The sequence below is a fragment of the Notechis scutatus genome, chromosome 2 (assembly GCF_049901735.1).
Source record: "Notechis scutatus isolate UNSWTSFEM ecotype Mainland chromosome 2, rNotScu1.2, whole genome shotgun sequence".
Classification (NCBI taxonomy): Eukaryota; Metazoa; Chordata; class Lepidosauria; order Squamata; family Elapidae; genus Notechis; species Notechis scutatus.
Genome location: NC_142010.1, coordinates 153,495,675 through 153,514,897, shown reverse-complemented (window position 1 = coordinate 153,514,897; position 19,223 = coordinate 153,495,675). Strand labels below are relative to the sequence as shown.

General features: G+C 39.5%; 2 protein-coding genes and 1 long non-coding RNA gene across 7 annotated transcripts in view; 2 read left to right on the top strand and 1 right to left on the bottom strand.

The window, feature by feature from the left end:
* The window catches only part of MECP2 (methyl-CpG binding protein 2), a 110,500-nt gene extending 103,581 nt beyond the window's left edge, over positions 1–6,919 (top strand). For all 4 annotated transcript variants that reach the window (XM_087956883.1, XM_087956882.1, XM_087956881.1 and 1 more), the window contains one exon: positions 786–6,919. In XM_087956883.1, the coding sequence (XP_087813009.1) occupies positions 786–1,845 (1,060 nt within the window). In that variant the 3' untranslated portion in view covers positions 1,846–6,919. The remainder of the gene's footprint in view (positions 1–785) is intronic.
* Positions 6,920–7,976: 1,057 nt separating this feature from the next.
* On the bottom strand, positions 7,977–15,643 carry LOC148132340 (uncharacterized). Its single transcript, XR_015747857.1, has 3 exons — positions 15,518–15,643; positions 8,280–15,358; positions 7,977–8,120 (listed from the first exon to the last, which is right to left on the bottom strand). It is a non-coding gene; the product is annotated as an uncharacterized LOC148132340 (long non-coding RNA).
* The window catches only part of IRAK1 (interleukin 1 receptor associated kinase 1), a 32,861-nt gene continuing 28,995 nt past the window's right edge, over positions 15,358–19,223 (top strand). Inside the window, exons 1-2 of one of the 2 annotated variants that reach the window (XM_026676186.2) lie at positions 15,358–15,682; positions 16,028–16,197. In XM_026676186.2, coding sequence (XP_026531971.1) covers positions 16,089–16,197 — 109 coding nt within the window. In that variant the 5' untranslated portion in view covers positions 15,358–15,682; positions 16,028–16,088. Of the gene's footprint in view, positions 15,683–15,871; positions 16,198–19,223 lie in introns of those variants that run through there. The other variant, XR_003371665.2, reaches the window with a different exon arrangement.

The following is a 19,223-nucleotide window of genomic DNA, read 5'->3' as shown; positions in this document are numbered from 1 at the left end:
CCTAAAATTGGAAGTAAATGCTGGTTTTGGACAAAACTCATAAAATGAGGTCAGGCACTTCACACGTCTGTAAATATGGCCTTTTTGCTGAGTGCCCAAAGTTCAGTCATGTGACTCCAAGGGGTGGCAACTCCTGTAACTTCAAATCTGGGTTGGGTTGTAACTAGCCCCCAGGTAGACCCATTGGAATGTTGAATGATCACTAAACAACAAGTTGTAAGTCGAGGACTACTTGTGCTTCTAGACAAAACTTTGATAATGCATTGACATCGTCTTTTTCACAGAATTTTACAGGGGAGCTCAGATATTAAACTGTCTTTCATCAAGTCTTTGTAACTCCCATTAAAAAGAAAAGGCAGAACAGTGGCATAATGCCTTCTGAGTGCTAGCTGTAGGAACCATCTTTCAAAGCTCTTATTATTAAAAGTATTAGGGGGGAATCCAAATAGGCAATGTATTAATTGCTCTCCTTTATTTTCTATTAGCTTTCACATCAGAGCTACATGATACAAGAGTGGGGGGAAATAGAGCTCAACACAAAGCAAAATCTCAACACCCCCTTATTAGTGGTTATTTCCAATGTGATGTTTGATGGATAGAGTATATTATAGATTACAGAATCATTGCACAGGACTCTTTCAACTTCTTCCAAGATGAGGTTTGTTTTTTTTAAAGAAAATATCTGATAATCTATCTTGTGTATCTCTGGTGAATTACCACTAATTTTCTCTCCTCCCCCCCCCACCCCTTTGTTCTTTCTCATGTTTCTGGTTCCGAAACTGCAGCCCCCAAGGCAAGGCCTTTCGTTCTAAAGTTGAGCTCATCACCTACTTTGAGAAGGTGGGAGACACCTCGCTGGATCCTAATGATTTTGATTTCACGGTGACTGGGCGCGGGAGCCCCTCACGACGAGAACAGAAGCCTCCTAAGAAAACTAAAGCCCCTAAAACTCCTGGCACAGGCCGCGGACGGGGTCGACCTAAAGGTAGCGGCTCTACCAAACCTAGAGGAACTGCTTCAGAAGGTGTACAGGTGAAAAGGGTAATTGAGAAGAGTTCGGGAAAGCTGCTAGTCAAGATGCCTTTGCAGTCATCTTCAATGGGAGCAAAGGCAGAAGGAACAGGTGGGGCTACCACCTCAGCACAGGTCATGGTTATCAAGCGTCCTGGACGTAAACGGAAACCTGAATCGGATCCCCAGGCTGTACCTAAGAAACGGGGACGAAAGCCAGGCAGCAGTGCAGTAGCAGCTATTGCCGAAGCTAAAAAGAAAACAATCAAGGAGCCAGTCATCCAGGCAGTCCGGGAGACAGTATTGCCTATCAAGAAACGTAAGACACGTGAAACTGTCAGTATAGAGATCACCAAGCCAACTCCTCCTCCTCCAAGCAACACAGGGGAATGGAGTTCCAAAGGACAGCGAATGGCTGCCAAGAGCCCAGGGCGCCGCAGCAAAGAAAGCAGCCCTAAAGGGCGGGGTGGCAATGCTGTGTCAACCCCCGCCCCTTCCTCTTCTCCTGGCAAGAAGGATCAGCACCTCCCTCCCCATCAGCCATCTTTGGAGCCCCAGGGCACCTCCCCTGCTCAGTCCCCTGAAAGCCCTAAGGACAGCAAGAGCCTTCCAGTTGAGCCCCAGGACTTGAGCAGCAAGAGCTATAAAGAGGAGAGGGCTCCAGAAAGTGATGGCTGTCCTAAAGAGCCACCTAAGACTCAATCTGGTGGCACAGCTGTGTCCTACAAACATGAGCGCAAAGATACTGTGTCGTCCTCCACGGCCTTGTCCCGGCCTACAAACAGGGACGAGGCCGTGGACACCAGGACACCTGTGTCAGAGCGGGTCAGCTGACTTTGCGGGGGGTGAGTGAGCAAGTGAGCGCCAGAGGTAACAAAGAGAGGAACAGGCACTCTCAGCCCCACACACCCAAATGAGACTCCAGGCAGCTGCCAGGTAGAATTCTCTTTTCCCACAATGCCCTGGCTTTCAATCAATCAGCTTACCCCCAAACTATCCCTCTGTGTCCCTCATTCCTCCCATTTTTAATACAGACAAGCACAGTGTGGGGTACAGAAACATGCCTCCCAGGGCTGGAAGCCACTTTGCACTTTTTCTACAGAACTGGGGCCCACTCTTCCCTCTCCCCATCTGCCTGGCTCCTTCTGCCATGCTTTGCTGAGAATACTACTGACAAGGCAAGCTGTTTGGCGGAGGAGAAATAGCTTCAAATTCTGGCTTGTTGCCCTGATCCTGTTTGCCCTCCATATTATAGAGGCCCCATCAACAGATCAGGTGGAGAGGGGCTCACGTATGTATTCCACTCCACCTCCCTAGTGCCATGTAATGTAGTTGTCCAGTCTTAGTTGGAGTTCTGTAGTTTCCAGTAGGCTGTGTGCGCATGTGTACACATGAAAGAGAGAGAGAGAGAGAGAGAAATAGGGTTGTGGTATATTGGGGAACTAATATCCCTCATCTGCCATTTAGGCCAGCAATTAGGAAGAATATTCTCTTTCCCCCCCCTCCCCCCAAGAATAGCTATGCTGCTAAGAGACCACTGGGATACTAGGTGCAGCTTTGTATTGATGTCCTCCTTTCCTGTGTCAATCCTGAAAGGAGAGGCCTTTGATTTTGTTGAAACAATCTGAATGTGCTGAAATGGCATGTGTGTGTGAGCTTGTCACATGCTAAGAGTTAAAAAGAGAAGTTCTTCCAGTTACTGTCAATGATGTTAGCTTAGGAAACTGTTTGCACTAATGAAGGCCTTTGTCCAATTGTTTGTGGTGGGGGGAGGGGGCAGTGGCGTGAAGGATGTACAGTGTGTGCCTGTGTGTATCAAATGGGGCATTGGACTGAACACTGGCTCACCTCTCCACCTTACTTCTCGTTCAGGAAAGTAGCCCAATGTGTGTAAAACTACCTGTAATTCTTTGTGGGATTGGTACATGGCAATGGCTGAATTGAGAAGCCTAGTTGCTTCAAATAATAATCCCTACAGTTGACAACCAAGCTCTTCCAAGGCTGTTGAGCACATATCGCCTCTCTCCCCAGGAAAGTAGGGCTCAGCAGAAGTGTAGCGTTTTATTGTGTATGAGACTTTGTTGGCAATTAAGGTCTGTTTTTTCCTTCCTAATAGCAGAAAACAGCACTCAGTGTGGGAAGGGGAAGGACATTGGCCATGCTAGTCCGCTTATTTTTACTTAAGTGAATATGTAGCACAGAAGTAATCTAGTGACTCTCCCTACCTTTTGTGGACTGTAGAAAATAATTCAATAAGAAGAAAGGAAGCCTGGGTCCCAGTCAAAATCTAGGCAGAAAGTAGCTATCTTAAATAGCTTTTTTTTTCCCCCAGTGGTGTGAAATGATAAAACAAGTCCCATCTTGTTTCATGGGTCTTTGAGGACTCTAATAGACATACATCCTGATATCTGTGATAATTATTTTTATCAAGAAGTTAGCACTCTAAAAGTCAAAGTATTCAGAGGAGTAGCTTTTTACCATCTAAATATGTGCCCTCTTACCCTTTACAAGTTGTTACTGGGAGAAAAATAGAGATTCCTATAATGGCATTTCCCCCCCTTTCTAGTATAGCAGTTTGCTTGCAGGAACAGCAAAATTTAGAACAGGAAAATTATTTTGAGAGGGATGAATAATTACATTTTTATTAGCAAAATTGGAGTTCCTGCAGTCATATGTGTACATACATACATACATACATACATACATACATAACCCTGTAGGCTCTCAGGAGTCATGTCTGTTTGAGACCTTGGAGAGCCTCATTGGCATGGATGATGATTTTTCTCTGTTCTTGCCTATGTACCAGACATTGGAATAAAAATTCTTTGTGCATAAGCAGCCAAAGTGAAGTTATTAGCCTTAGAATATGTTCTGTTCATAAGAAAAAGATTCAGTTTTCTCTATAGGAAGACTGATGAGATTTAGCCCTGCAGCAACATGAATTTATTTTTTTCTTAGCTTCTTATAGCGTAATCAGAGCTGAAAGTTTTATTTTTTTCTTCTCCTTGATTTGCAATAAGGTTGGGGCTGGCTTCTCTTCTTTCTTTATCAAGAATAAAAACCAATCCTCTTTCTTAATCATTAGAATTTAGGATACAATCTGTGGCTAAATGATGAATACCCTTTCCACCAGAAAGCATAAACAATCTGAAACTAGCTCATTATTTATTGGAATGATGTCTCTGTGCTGAGAAGTACATATGGAAACCTGATAGAAAATGTAAAGAAGCACGCACAAGGGGGAAAAAAGGAAGAAATTACTTTGCAACAATTTAAACTCTTTAAGGGCTTTTCCTCAATGTTAAAAAAGGCACAAAATTATTTTGGCAGGGAGGGGGTTTCCCATCTAGTTTTCCAAACCACAATAAATATCCTACCCTGTGGGAAAGAGATGGGGAAAATGCAGTACACTTTAGGGATGCATTTGGGGATTTCTAAGGCTTTGCACTTGATTGAGAAATCTAGAGTGAATTATTGTCCCTCTTGTTCCAGCTTCTAAGTCTGCATGTATTCTATCATGTACTAATTTTTCTAAGTTATGATATTGTTTTGGTAAATGGAACAGAACCTTACATTTCATTCCACTTTGGGGTCACTTCTGATGGGACTTTTTTTAAAATAGTAAACATATACAGACATATGTCAGAGCTGAAAGTGTGACAGATACATTTTGACGGTTTAATACAGAGCACTTATCCTTGGAAGTCAAAGTTTAATTGAATAGATACACATCATGAAAGTTTCTACAGAAGAATATCATGGTAAAACAGCGCCTTAGCTTGTCCAGCTTGAAACACAGAGCCACATCAAGAATAAACAATAGTGATAGCAATCTTTCCAATTGGAATATTGGTTTTTTTTAAAAAAATATCAGTTGGGTTATAATTGAAGCCCAAGCTGGATGTAGTGGTAACAAATCTGTTTATAGTTTTTTAAAAAAAAATCATGTGAAGAGGATAGATTAAATATTATTTCCTGCAATTTACTCCTACAGCCTGATACATACAGGTTTGCAGGATGAAAAGCATGCTCAAGCTGGGCTTAGAGTGCCACAGTTACAATGCAAGCTACACCCCTTTCATATGTGCAATATCACAATACTTGTACATGAGTGGAGCTTGTGTGACAATGCCTTCATCTTTTGTTCCCCCAATAGTGCACTGGATACCTGCTTATACAAACATTTTCATTCATAAACACATTCTTCTTGGGAAGAATTCTAATAACAGGAATTAGGTTGGATAGGAAAAAAAATGCTTGGGAAGAGGATGATGGAAGAAATAGCAGTCATGGAGAAGATTGCTTTATGTAGCTGCCTGCACTTATGCCCTAAAACATGGGAACCACAATTCCAGTTCAGACTAGAACAAGCTTATGGCTAAGCAAGCGTGTTGTGTCAGTTTAGTCCTGTCCCTATAATATAGGGTATTGCTGCATTCCAGTGTCTTTTTTAGGATTCATAATACTGTAGTGTATAGCTGAGACTACAAATGGGGCTGTAGTTCTGCAGGAGATATGCTCAGCATTTGAAGTTTTTAGCTTTTGAACCTTCTGAACTTAATATATACCCATAGACAGATCTCCTTTAGTTTAGTTTACTGTTGGGAGTATTGAAAGCCTCGTGCCTTCCTACTTATTTGGCAAAGATTATTTAGAAAATGTAGCTTTTGCCCTCATGTGAGGCGCTTTGGCACTCTCCCAGCCATGTAACTTTCAAAAGATTAGGTGACTGATTTATGTAAAAAGTTGGCAGCTCTTTGCCATGTCCCTTCCCAGCTGTTTCTTGATGCTCATTGCTGAGGCAGTCAGTGGCCCTCATGATAGAAATACCTCTCCCTCTTTTTTTTTTTTTTTTACATTTTCATGGGGGAGAATAATGCACTTTAAAGCCAAGAGAGAATAATAGTCTTTCTTGCTTTCTTCCTACTTGGGTGGACAGTAGAGCCACAAGCCCATTGAGATCACATGATTTTAACAGTGTCTTGCAAATAGTTTAAGAAGGGGTTAAATTTAATATGGGGTTAGATGGGGATATTAAAAGAAGCTTCAAACGTTAAGATTTTGGGGTATCTTTAAGCATACCTATGAACATGTATGGAATTTGAAACAAAAATTCAAATTAGAATATCAGTACCCATATATCAGCTAAAATCATCATATTGTACTTAGTCTAATCTATCATTACCTGGATTTGAAAAACTTGTAAAACCACAGGGTTTTTTTAAATCTCATATGTCTTGACATTCCAAACAAGTCAAAAGGTGACACTTTTACACCATTTCCCTTCCTTCAGTTGTGATGTAGGGTGGGAACTTGAAGGTTCATTTTGTCAGTAAGAGCCAAACTAGATCCTTGTAGGCAGACCAGGATTGCTGCTTGATTGCTACAAAGTGATTGTTAGAGAGGCAGTTTTGCACCAGAAAAGCAGCAGGCAAGCAAAACGTTTTAATTCTGCTTGCTTTTTTTTCTGACTCTCCCTGCCTTCTTCCCAGCACATGAACATTTATTTGCTGCATATGGCATTCATCTTGCTCCGCTTTGCAGCTGCTTACAGACCTGGGTCTTCCACCAAAATCTAGTTCAACCCAAAGAAAGGATTGAGAAAGTAGAGCAGGAGTAGAAGTCTGGCCTCTTCCCACCATTCCTTCTAAAGATGCTGTTGGAACTAGCTGCTTTTCCAGAGTGCATTACATCAGTAGTAGCTTCACTGGCAAACTGCTTATTTACAGGGATACAAAGTGACTATCTTTGCTCCTAGCTCTGCCCACTTCCACCCAGCTCATCCTGAAGACACATGTGGATAGTGCCTGGAGTTTGAGAGACTGCGCAAGAGGGATTTACCTTGTTAGCATTGTGAACCACCTGATGTTTCTGTGTCAAGTGAAAATAAACTTCTTGTCAGTTTCAATTATTATCCAGTAATGTGTAGAGTTTAACGTTAGATCTAAATCTTTTTTGTTTGGGGATTTACTTTCTGTTTTGTGTGTGTGTGTGTGTGTGGTGTTTTTTTTTTAAGGCACCAAGTAGACACAAAAAAATTGTCTAATTTTATATATCTGTATATTGCATTATAAATGAGGGGTAGCTTTTTTTCTGCTTATTGCACCACTACCAAATAAGGATAACAGACTGACAAGCAAGGAATGGTATGGTCTGTTGAGAAATTATTACATGTTGTTTTCTTTACTATTACTCCTAATCTTCAGTATCATAGCAAGGGAAAAGAAAACATCCTTCACAATTGTCTGCTAGTAAATCCCAGAGCAGAAGATATATTCAGCTGGGCTGGTCTCACACTTTGGGACGGGAATTTTTTTTTTTCTTTTTGCTCAGTGGGTTTGAAAAATAACAGGATGGTCACATATAGTCAACATTTTATTTTTTTGCACTCAAATCTACTTGTGGGGAAGGGCATTGGGCCTAGGGAGATAAAGTGAAGAAAATGTGGAGTATTTGGTCTGTATTGTGACTTAACTCTCTAAAAAATATTTTCAGTTTAACCAGAGCTTAACTTATGTTTATTGGCATGATTTAGCTCTATCTGTGATGGCTACTTCAATTAGTCTGTAGTAATTTTTGGAAAACTACCATTGGTCCTAAACTGAATTTCTTAGTGTTCTTCCTCATTTTCTTCATAGCAAAGTTCTTACCTGGCTTCTCATCCTCCCACTTTTACTGTTTTTAAAGCTAATATTTCTCCTACCACTCCTTTTCATTTTGTGCATTGCATGCCATCTGAAGCACTCCATGATAGCACGTTCCCTTCTTTAGCTGATAACTGTCCCTTGTCTTCACTACTCTCTACCTTGCATGTTTAGCAAAAATCTAGGTCTGATTTCCAAAGACATCATGTCTAGATTTGATATTGTACCTTCATGTGTCAGTGTCGCACTACATCAATGTGGATCCTGGAAAGAAAAAGGTGTGAACAAAAAAGGGACATGTCAAATATTTGGGTGGCAGAAGTGAAGTATTGAATTTGACTCCCTCCTTTTTCTACTGATCAAACATGTTTCACAGTATTTTTCAGAATGAATGAATTTTCAGTTTTTCAAATTGGACTTTGCCTTTTCTCCTCTTCGTGTTGCTTATGCTTGCATGAGTAATTGCTGAGAGGTTTGGTTTGTGTCCCACTTAATAATTTTGTATTAAAGCTTTCATTTTATTGACATCTTTAACATTAGAGCTCAAGTAACATTCATCAAATCAAAGGCTGATGTGTTTGGAAGCAGATCATTAAGCAAAAAAATAGCTTGCTAGTATTTTACTGACACAGTTCTCATCATATCCTAAGACACCATTAGAAAGAGGACCAAATATGACAGTTTCCTGTCTGCCAGTTTTCACTTGTAAGTTATGGAAATCAGCAATATCCGCTCAAGAGTAGCGGCTTAAAATTGCCGTTCTTCCAAAAGCAAAGACTGAGCATAGATTACACTTCTCTGAGGGACAGTGTTACTATATTCTTCCTAACAGAGGTTGGGGAAAAAAATTTCTCAATCCATAAATTGACATACATAAACTTTTCTTCCAATTATGGTTTTCCTCCTTCAAGCCATGTAGAAAAGCAGTACTTACTGTGGTTGTGTTATCTCTGCATGAAGTGGCAGAAGAGTTGGACATTAATCAACTGATTTTCTTTATGAGTGCAAAAAAAAAAAAAAAAAAAGGCTTTCCTCCCTTTATTATAAAGGGGCAGGGATGGTGGGAAATCCTTTCTCCTGCTTCCATAACTCAACATGTTGCTAATAACAAACCAACTTCCTTCTGCTTCACAATTCAGTAGCGATCACTATAAGACCAAATATTACAAGGACTGTTATTAAATGTATGCTGAGTGCTTGCTATCTTGTACAGCTCTTAATCCTCGCATAGCCAACTAACTCTACCCAGACATTTCTTTAAAAAATAAAATACAATTCCAGAGACACAGAATTTGGGGTTGGGGTGGGAGTTGTTTTTTATTTTCTTTTAAATGTTTTTTTTCCCGAGAGGGGGGATGTAACAGAAAAGAACTGTGGTATTTGAGACTTGTTGTGTGTAGGGTTTTATCTCCCCACCCCGAAAAAAGGAATGTCAATGAAAACCTTTTGTGTGTGTGTGTGTGTGTTTTTTATTTTAATGGTCCACGAGTATGTATCGTGAACATTTCTGTAAAGTAATTGTTCCAGGCACAAATGCTTCAAATGTGAGTGTCAAATATATGTATATATTTTAAAAGGGAGGAAAGGTATATACTTTTATTTTTGTCTTACCATTGGCAGTAGGGAGAAAGGGGTAGCTTAAGCAATTTTTTTAACAACTTCCCAGGGTATTTTGTATGCTTCAATTTCTAATAATCTACTACCAGAAGTCAGTGTATCAAAAAAATTAGAATATGCTTAGACTCCTTCATTGAAACATTCATTTGGCAGGAATGCAATAGTAAAAACCTGAAACAAAACCCAGGAGGAACTTCACAAAGTTTTCATTTTTAATAATCCGTTACCAGAAGACAATATAGGAAAAAAAGGTGGTTCTGTAGATTCCTTCATTGAACACCCATTAAGGGAAGAACAATAAAGTGGCAAAACAGGAGGATCTAGCATGTAAGTGTTTTAAAGAATGCATTGAAACTCCAAAAATCATAATTAGCACTCTTATTGGGATCTATGTTGTCTTAAAGATTGCCCCACTAATATTTTTAATGTTGAGAAATAACTGTTGATCCATATGAATTTCCATGCTAAAGCTCTAATTTTAGAAAAATAAATACTAAGAAACTTTCCACTGAGGTTAAGTAGAGCTTCTTTGGCTCTTTTGAAGAATTTTTTTAAAATATACTTTATTGTGTACCCCCATCCATATTTCCTGACCACACTTTGCATTTGTTTGATGCGTTTTTGGGACAATTACTTTTAAGAATTCTGAGTAGATTGTTTAATAAAACTTAAAAATTGATTGCTCTTTTTGTAGGTTTTGTCTACAGCCAAAAAAAAAAAAAAAAGACTGAAAGCACTGACTATATTTAAAAAAAGAAGAAAAAAGAAATTTAATAAAGGAAAATTTGTATAATTTCAGTAAGAAAATAACAAAATCCGTCTGAATGTACATGTATATGTTTAAAAGAAATCCACCAAAATCCCTCCCTACCCTTGTATCCTATTTATTATATAAAACGTTTGCCTTATAAATTTACAAGAAAAAGTCCTTTCTTTATGAGTGTCTCTATCTTTTGTTGTTGTTAAAAACAAGCATTTTCCTCTTCCTTTTGGGGAAAAATACTGTGGAAACTGCATATATATATGCATTCATATAAAAGAATAATTTATATTTTTATGTTAAAAATACATGCAGGCCCAGTTTTAGCACTCAGCATGCATTCTACACAGTAATCTAGTTGCATCTCATGTTGGTAAGTACTGTATTCTGTGCTAGAATTGGATTATAAATCTATGTAAAATGTTACAGATCTGTTTGAGCCTTTTATTACCAAGGTAGAAATGTTCTGCCCTGCCATTAAAATATAATATTTTTTTCTCTGTTGTGGCCGAGGATGTCTTTTAACTTTTGAGTTGATTGAAAAGTGGCCATCTTGTTGACTAGCCAAGTTTCACTGCTGCAAGAATATTTCTTTTGAAAAAGTGAAATCTGCCCCCCCCTCAATATTCTTAGGATGCAGAGGATGTTTTTGAGTTTCATAAAACTCTAGGTGGGATTTAATGGAAAATTCTCTTTTCATCTATAAATAAGATTAGATACACCATGTCAGTGGAATCTAAGGCCCAATGTAGCTGGGCTGTGGATATCATTAGTATCTGCCCAATAGTCCAGACTCTTAAGACAGAATATTAATATTAAAGAGTTGTGGCCACTCTTGTTTTTGGCTAATTTGATCAATTATTGATCCATGTGTCATGTGAATCTATCAAAGGGTTAGCCTTTCTCTACCCCAAAGCATTTCTCTACCTCAAAAATGAGGTGGAGGTTAGGAGCAGACAAATGGAAATGCCCCTTGAAGCAGTATCACCATTATTAGAGCTGACTTTTCTCATCTCAAAAACATGGAGCTAAACTGAAAAATAAATAGGCTGGGGTAGCTTTCCTTCAATCCTCTATCCTTAGCTAATCCTAATTAGTACACCAGCCTCTTTAGGGTCAAATTTATCAATGGCACCACAGAGGATGGGGATCAGAAAATTACTGCCAGTGGAGGTTTAACATTGTGCGGCCCTCACTTCATATATTAAGGCTCTTATTTACAGTTAATGTAAAGTTAAACCAACCATGTTTATTCAATAAAGGACAACATACTTTTCATTATGGGAATATGATACAAATGTGCCTCTATTACATCATATTGAACATTTTTCATTAGACCCAAAAAGGAATTATGATATGTGTTTTACCTTATGACTATACAATTCTGAGATGTTGGTGCTTTCTTTTCTACACTGTTCCAAAATCCCAAACCATGGAAAATGTCATCAAATTTGAAATGTTATCCTTTCTCTTAATGTTAGCCTCTACCTATGCTGCCTTTACAGAAATTCAGTGCAAATGCATTACTCCAAGTTCTTCAGCTTGGTCTGAATGATTATGCACATGCAGACAGCCCCACAACTTATTATCCCCTACTGCCAGAATTCAATGACAAAAAGTGACAAAATTTTACTGCCACAAATTTCAGCTGTTTTGAGTTTGAGGGAGTTTTTGGGTGGGAATGATAGCAGTATGCTTTCCAGAGTCCTGCTCCCATTCTTACCCTAATACATGTGCTCTCTCTAAAAAGGGCCTAAAATTTCATCCAGTCTTTGAGGATCTATCGTAATTGAAGGGTCTGTGGCTCTTCAGAAGTTCAGGAGGCTGAATTGCAGCTCCTGAGGAGTTGCAGAAGATCTGACACAGCTCTGACTAATGCCCTCAATTTTTCTCTTAAGCTCAATTTCAAAAGCTATCTGTATTTTTAAAAAAGTAATAAGATTTTTCCCTGCATTTGTTTTATTTCCTCTTTGTATTTGGTATTCAATTTTTTTTTTAATTTTTAGCACAAATAGAATATTGTCTTGGCAATTAATACCATCTTTATAAATGATATTGAAAAGCTCTGAAAGCTAGAAATTCCCAGTTTTGGAAATACTGGAATTATAAGAGATAAATCTTCATCTGATGATCCAGCCCTTTAGTGTACCTGAGAAAGGAGCTTATAATAAAATCTTACCCATTTGTCAAGCTTTTGTGATATAGGTTCAAGAAGAACAAGCTTTGCACTCATGAGCTCTAGGAACAGACCTAAAAGCAGCTAACTGCATGAACATCGATGCACATGCAATTAATTTTGTTCATTCTTGGTTCTCAGTAGTGAACATATCTCAAATGTAAGTAGCAACTTGTACCTGAGATTAAATTTAGTCTTGTGGCTTTCCTGGAACTGTCATGTAATATGAGTCAAATAATAAGTTATCTGCAGATGGATTGGAAAAACCAGATGGATGTCAAAGTGGAATTTGAAGAAAAAAGATTGAGAAAATTTAGCCAGCTCAAGTCTGAGGCCAGCCAATTCATTAGTGAAGTTCAGATGCAAGATTTTGTAGTGGGAATGCAAACCTGGATGCCAATGAAATTGCTCCTGCTACCACTTCTCAGCTTCTGAATCAGATGACAGAGATGATTAGCTAGGGAGAGATTCCACATCTAAAGTAGAAATCCACTGGCTACTTTCAAACATAGAGCTCTCTCAAGAATCTGGTGGGCTACATAGGTGTCAAGCTTCTGCTTCATACCAAACCTGATCATCTGCTTTTCTTGCCATCTTCATATATTTTCAAAACATCAGAAACTCCATATCAAACTCATCAACATTGCTTGAACAATATGCTTTTCCAAGATCTGATGGCTATCAGGATAGCTGTCTGCTTGTGCAGAGAGAAATACTGGCCTTATCTGTCATGCTCCCTCTGCATTGTATATGCCTTTTTGGTTATATTCCCTACCACAATCTGGACAGATATAAGCAACATTTTTATTATAGACCATCCTGATCACAAAAGCCAGTGATAATATCCCACCTACTGGATCAATAACCACCAAGACCATTCCCTGCAAATTGTTAAACACCTTCATTGACTCCTAGAAGGCACCATTGTATCACTTTTCACTCATCCATCCACTGCAACTCACTTTCATTGTTTGCGACTTCATGCCCCACCCCCAAAGTGCTACCATAGAGAAGATCATATTTTCTTTTCTCATGTTATAAACAGATATTCTCAGATACATAGTTTGCTATTCATCCAAAAGTGTCAAATTGCAGACAGAAATGTACAGTAATATCTAGAAGTATGGTTCTTTGGATGAACATGCAGAACTGACCTTCCTTCCCCAATGAAAACTGCTCCAAAACCTATGGGAGGAGGACCCTGGCTTTTCCACCATTTGTTTCACTTAAGTCAAAGTGGATCTGTCCTCATGTCACTGAAGATTGCATGCTTTTTTACTCTATATATTACTGGAATATATTATTGAAATCTTAAATTTCTGCTACAATATAACTTGTTTTACCCTTTTTATTCTTGTCCTGAATACTGCTTGATTGTTTAGGATTAAAAGATTGTCATCTGGAAGATAGGTGCAATAAGAATTTATGAATTAATAAAAAGGTAAGCTATCATATAACTGGGTTTTACATCCTATGATATTTCAGCTAAGCAACTTCCCAGTCTTAGCTAGGGACAAATCTCATATGTCAGAGGAAAAACTATTTTTCTAAGTTCCTCTCAGAAAATATTTTAACTATGATACATTAATGCTGGCTTTAAAAAATAAGAGATGTCTCCAGTACCAAGCAAAAAGAAAATGCTGTTAGTACCCACATACAAAGAGGGTAGCCATTCTTGCCACTTTGATATTCAGGGAGCTGGTGCAGTGAGCTGAAATAGGAGTCATATTTCAGACAAAGTCCTTGGCAGGAACCACCAAGCTGGATTTAGAAGTACTGTACAAACCTAATAATAATTATATTTTCCACAGAATCAGTACACGTAGTCCTCAACTTATAACAGTTCATTTAGTGACCAAAGTTACAATGGCACTGAAAAAGTGATTTAGGACCATTTTTCACACAACTGTTGCAGCATCCCCATGGTCACATGATCAAAATTCATATGCTTGACAACTCTTATGATTGCAGTGTTTTGAAGTCATGTGATCATCTTTTGTGACCTTTTGTCAAGCAAAGGCAATGGGCAAACCAGATTACTTAACAACCCTGTGTTACTAATTTAACTGCAGTGATTCATTTAACTATGGCAAGAAAGGTCTTAAAATGGGGCAAAATTCACTTAATGAATGTTTCACTTAGCAACATACATTTTGGGCTCAATTGTGTTGTGACTTGAGGATTACCTGTATTTTTATTAAAATAAGTATGCACTGTTACCATCTATTTATAAAGTGGTGTGGAGGCCTAGTGGTGAAAACATTTGCCTCCCACTAGGAAGGTTGAGAGTTCAATCCTAGGTAGCTAGAGATGTTTCTCTACTAGAGTGCAAAGAAAACAAAAATCAACTGAATCCATTCAGTCACCCCAACTCTCCCAAATTAAAGAATTACAGGATCGTAAAAAAGGAGTTTTTACAATCTGTATTTATCAGGGAACACCCAAATGGCATATTTTTCTTTAAATAGTGGACAACTATGAATAACAATCAGAATTTATTACCTAAACTAGCAGGTTTCGCCTAATTGCTTAAATTGGGCTACTATAAGGAATTGCAGGGGGAAAAAAATCTGTCATCAGATTTGTTCAAGACAGATACAATAATACAATACATTGGGCCTGCTGTGATTTGGCCAGGAATAATTTATCAGCAGTGTATTTTCTATCAAAATACATTAATATATAAAAAAAACCATCAGTGCATATCTGTTCCAAAGACCAGTTGAGTTCATTGATGCTTATCGGCATGTTTCCTGAAATTTTATTCGAGTTATACAGTTTTACTGTTCAGAACTATTCTGCTCCATTGAATGGTATAGGGGCATCTGAGTAATGACTTAGGAAGTAAAGCAGATTTCATAAGAATATGGAATCCTACCATCTGGACTCAAATCTGGAAATTGCAATCAAGCAAGTATACATAAAGGACAGAAAAGTGCTTTAATATACTTGAATGGATAGGATAACAGCAGTTCCTTGAGTGACATTGTTATCTGGGCTTCAGTTTACAGTATCCTACTTCCATCACGCCTGTGAAATTAATTCGAATTGTCATCTTGACATACTCTCTGGTTTGGCTGCCCTTATCAAACTTCGACTTTTCACTTATTCTGCTGTCAGCTTGGGTAAATTTCAGGCCCATGTGCTCTGCTGTAGCAGAAAACAAAAGGTAAAGACGTCGATTTGTGTAACTCCATGCTTACCCGTATTCAGCGGGCAAACGAGTACATGAAGTCGAATGGAGTTTACTCCCAAATAAAGGCAGACAGAACTCATCGCCTTGCACGCTTCGATTCGTATAAGCCTCACCTCTAGGAAGGACCTGCAACATCTGAGCAGCCTATACACAACGTCGCTTTGCAGCGTCCCCAAGCGTGTGATAGCGCATCCATGGGGCGGGGTGTGTGTGTGTGTGTACGGCGGCTTGACATCCTTCACCCCGCCGTCGAAAGCCACGACAGCTAAGACTATATCGTGAGTAAAACCCTTAAACATTACAGCCCAAGCCCTAAATGATCACCGAGTAAGGACTCGGAGCACGTGGGGGAGGGAGGGAAGGAGTGCAGAAAAAGAGGGACTCCCAAACCGGTACTTCCAAAGAGGCCCGCCACCTCCAAGATGGTTGCTCTGCGTAGGACGTTGGCGCGCCTGGAGAGAAGACGCACGTTGCCGCTGGCACATGCGCAGGAGGATGAGCGGAGCCTGCCGAAACGACCCTTTTCTTCCTCATCCTGAGTGCTGTTTAAAGGGGAAGTAGCCTCTTTTCTTTTCTCACCTCCCCCCCTTTTCTTTCTTTCTTTTTCCCTCCCCCTTGTCCAGCCTCTCCTATGGCCTGGCCTGGGTGGTGGAGAGCGGTAGTCATAGCGAAGACCAGGGGGTTATGGCCGGTTCCGGATCGAGCCGGCTCCTTTACGATTTGCCACCTGCGATCATGTGCAAGTTCTACGAAATCATGGACGCGCTGGACCGGGCCGAGTGGGAGCGTTTCGGTAAGTGGGGGTGGGGGTGGGGAAAAGGGCTTGAGTTTGCTAGTCAGCCAGGGGAGGGGAAAGGGTCCCTTGGGTAAAGCGGAAGGGCAAAACGCATATGGTAAGTGAAGGCAGAATATGGGCTTGGCCTCTGCTGCCCCGTCCTGTGGCGTCTCTTCGCTTTTTAACTACAGTTTAATTTCTGGGCTCGGCTTATATCGCTCCCAGGTATCCCCTACCTGTCTTTAAATCTCGGTGTGTGCTCACTCTGTTGGGCTATGGACGTGCTTGGTTCGAATGGCACTGGGTGGAACTCTGGTGTAAGGCACCTACATGAACACCATTAAGGCATTCTGCCTTGAGCCACTGGATCTATTTAGGTGGATTCCCCCTCTCAAATGCTCTCTGTGTGTGTTGCTTTTGTGGCCAGGATTTTATTGTTTAATTCCTTCAGTTAATTTGTTAAACACATTTATTTGCCATTGGAACCAAAACGGGCGTCTCTCAGTGGCTTACATAGAAGATGATCTATTTCTTACTCTTACCAATTCTCATACATCAAATTGGCTTTTATTTTTTCTTCCTTTCCATAAATATCTATGGGTAAAATGGAATAACAGCAGTATTGAGTTAAGTGTTTCAAATAAGAAAAGCCCTGCCAAAAGAATATTTTTGGCAGGAGCCAAAATCTGGCTGAATAGAGTTAAGCGGAAGTACAGTTCAATTTTTATGTATACATGTCTTATATCCAATTTTATGTGTTTATCCATAGAAGAAATACCTATACATATCAATGGTATAATGGGAAAAGATAAAGAAAAATATTTTTTCTAGAGCAAATGGCTGCCCATGTTTGAAGTAAGATGCTAAATGGAGTGGCCATGTAGTCTAATCCAGTGGCATTCTAATATCCTTAGAACCATGATCTCAGCAAATGAAGAATGGTGTAATTTTTTCTGAAGATTGTAACTTCCGTCACTGAGGCTCTGAAGTACAGCTCAAAATGGGCTCTCATCTAGTCAGAAGTAACATTGGCTTATTTCCTTTGGCAGCCCTGAAACAGATAATATACTGTATAATATAGGGTGGAGATGGGACTTTCCAAAACTTAATTTGAAGATTTAAAATGAGCACTAAAATCAGAATGATGGAAGCACTGACAGAGGGGAAATTGATTTCCATCCATCCTCCAGAATGAGGGAGATGCAATTCCTTGAAAAACTATGAATGGCTGAAATGAGTAAAGAATGCTTTAAAATGCATAACTGAAGAGCAAACAGTAAACCATCAGGCATGTACAATACTACCAAATCGCCCTCTACTCCAAGATTTTATCCCTCTCTTTCCCTTCTATGCATATTCAAATTTTACGTAAAAACATCCTATGGTTTTGACAGGAAACCCTGCTCAGTTTCATATGTTAAAAAAACCCCAACCAATTATGATCGCTTCTGATAACCAGTGGCATTTGGGTTGAGATAACAGTTGAATAAGTCAGTGCTTCCAAATGCAAGCTGTACAAATTGTCTTCCCTGTTGGTACAAAGATGATTCTATTTTGGGGAAATGGCAGCTATACTCCAAGCTTTAAAACTAAAATTTGGCTAAAATAAAATGACACAAAAAATTTGGGGGCTAAGAGAATGCCCACAATAAAAGTATAAATTCTAATTCCAGAATGGAGTTCTTTAGGAAATAAAACAATCTTGTTAGGACTCTGGGCACTTATGAAATGTTGAGAGTACAAAGTTGATATCAAAAGTGGCTGTCGAAATAAGTGTGGTAACACTCAAAATGCTCTCTTACCAAAAGTCAAACAAGTGAGGTTCTCAACTATCTCCCCATCTTTCATGATGATCTTTGTCACAACTTAACTGTGATATTTTTCTGGATACACATTCAAATACAGAACTGGACAACTTCCACTCTCTTTTTACCCACTGGAATGCCAATGGGTTCAGGGAAAATTGTAAAGATGCTTTGCAATATGTTCTTATTCCAACTCAGGAGGGAGATGGGTGGTTTAGAAATATGAAACACGTACACACATACACTTGTGATGTTACTTGATAAGATGGGAATAATAAAAATGGAGTATAGAACCATAAAAACATCTGGTTTGGTGGTTCATTTTTATCTAGTATCAGTTTTAGTTCCTGTATGTTAGTTAATGTTACTGGCCATGTGCTTGCTACACAAAAGCAATACCAGGCAGATCCTGGACATATTCAAGATAGGAAGAAACTGAATGGTATTCATTAAATTCCTTGAACAGATAGGTGTTTATCAACCAAAGATGAATGCAGGTCTGATATAGAAATGAACCAAGAACTGAATCCCAGCTGTATTAATTCACTTCAGTTAAGTCAGGGGCAAGCAAAAAAAATCTTTTAGTTTCCTTTCTCATTTCTTGTCTGCCACAGCTGCTGATTAAAGCTGCTGTGACCTTGCTTTGTAAAATATGCAAAGGAAGAACATAATTTAATCTACAGGACTCCTAAATTGAGTTCTTAAAATCTCCATTAAAAGAAAAGTGAACACATAAGCAAGAAAAAGAAATTCCTGAAACTAGCATGAATCAAAATAGGTAAGTCAAAAATAAATGGATAAATAATTTGGTGTTATATGAGATAGTTTCTATTTTTGTGTTCAGATCCTATAGCAGTGGTGGCGAATCTATGGCACGCATGCCACAGGTGGCACACAGAGCCCTCTCTGTGAGCACGTGCACTGTTGCCCCAGCTCAGCTCCGCCGCGCCTGCATGAGGGCCTCCCACCGGCCAGCTGGTCTTTGAGTCTCTGCTGCGCATGCATGGGGAGCGGGGCACATGCGTGGGGGGGGGCGTGGGCTTGCGGGGGGCATGCATGCATGGATGCATGCATGCACAGGGCATGCACATGTGTTGCATTTTGGGTATGCGTGTGTGTGCACACACACTTTGGGCACTTGGTGCCGAAAGGGTTTGCCATCATTGTCCTATAGCATAGAAACATTTTTCCTGTGTCAGACTTCCCCGATCTGGTAACTTCCCAACCAGTGTGAATTGG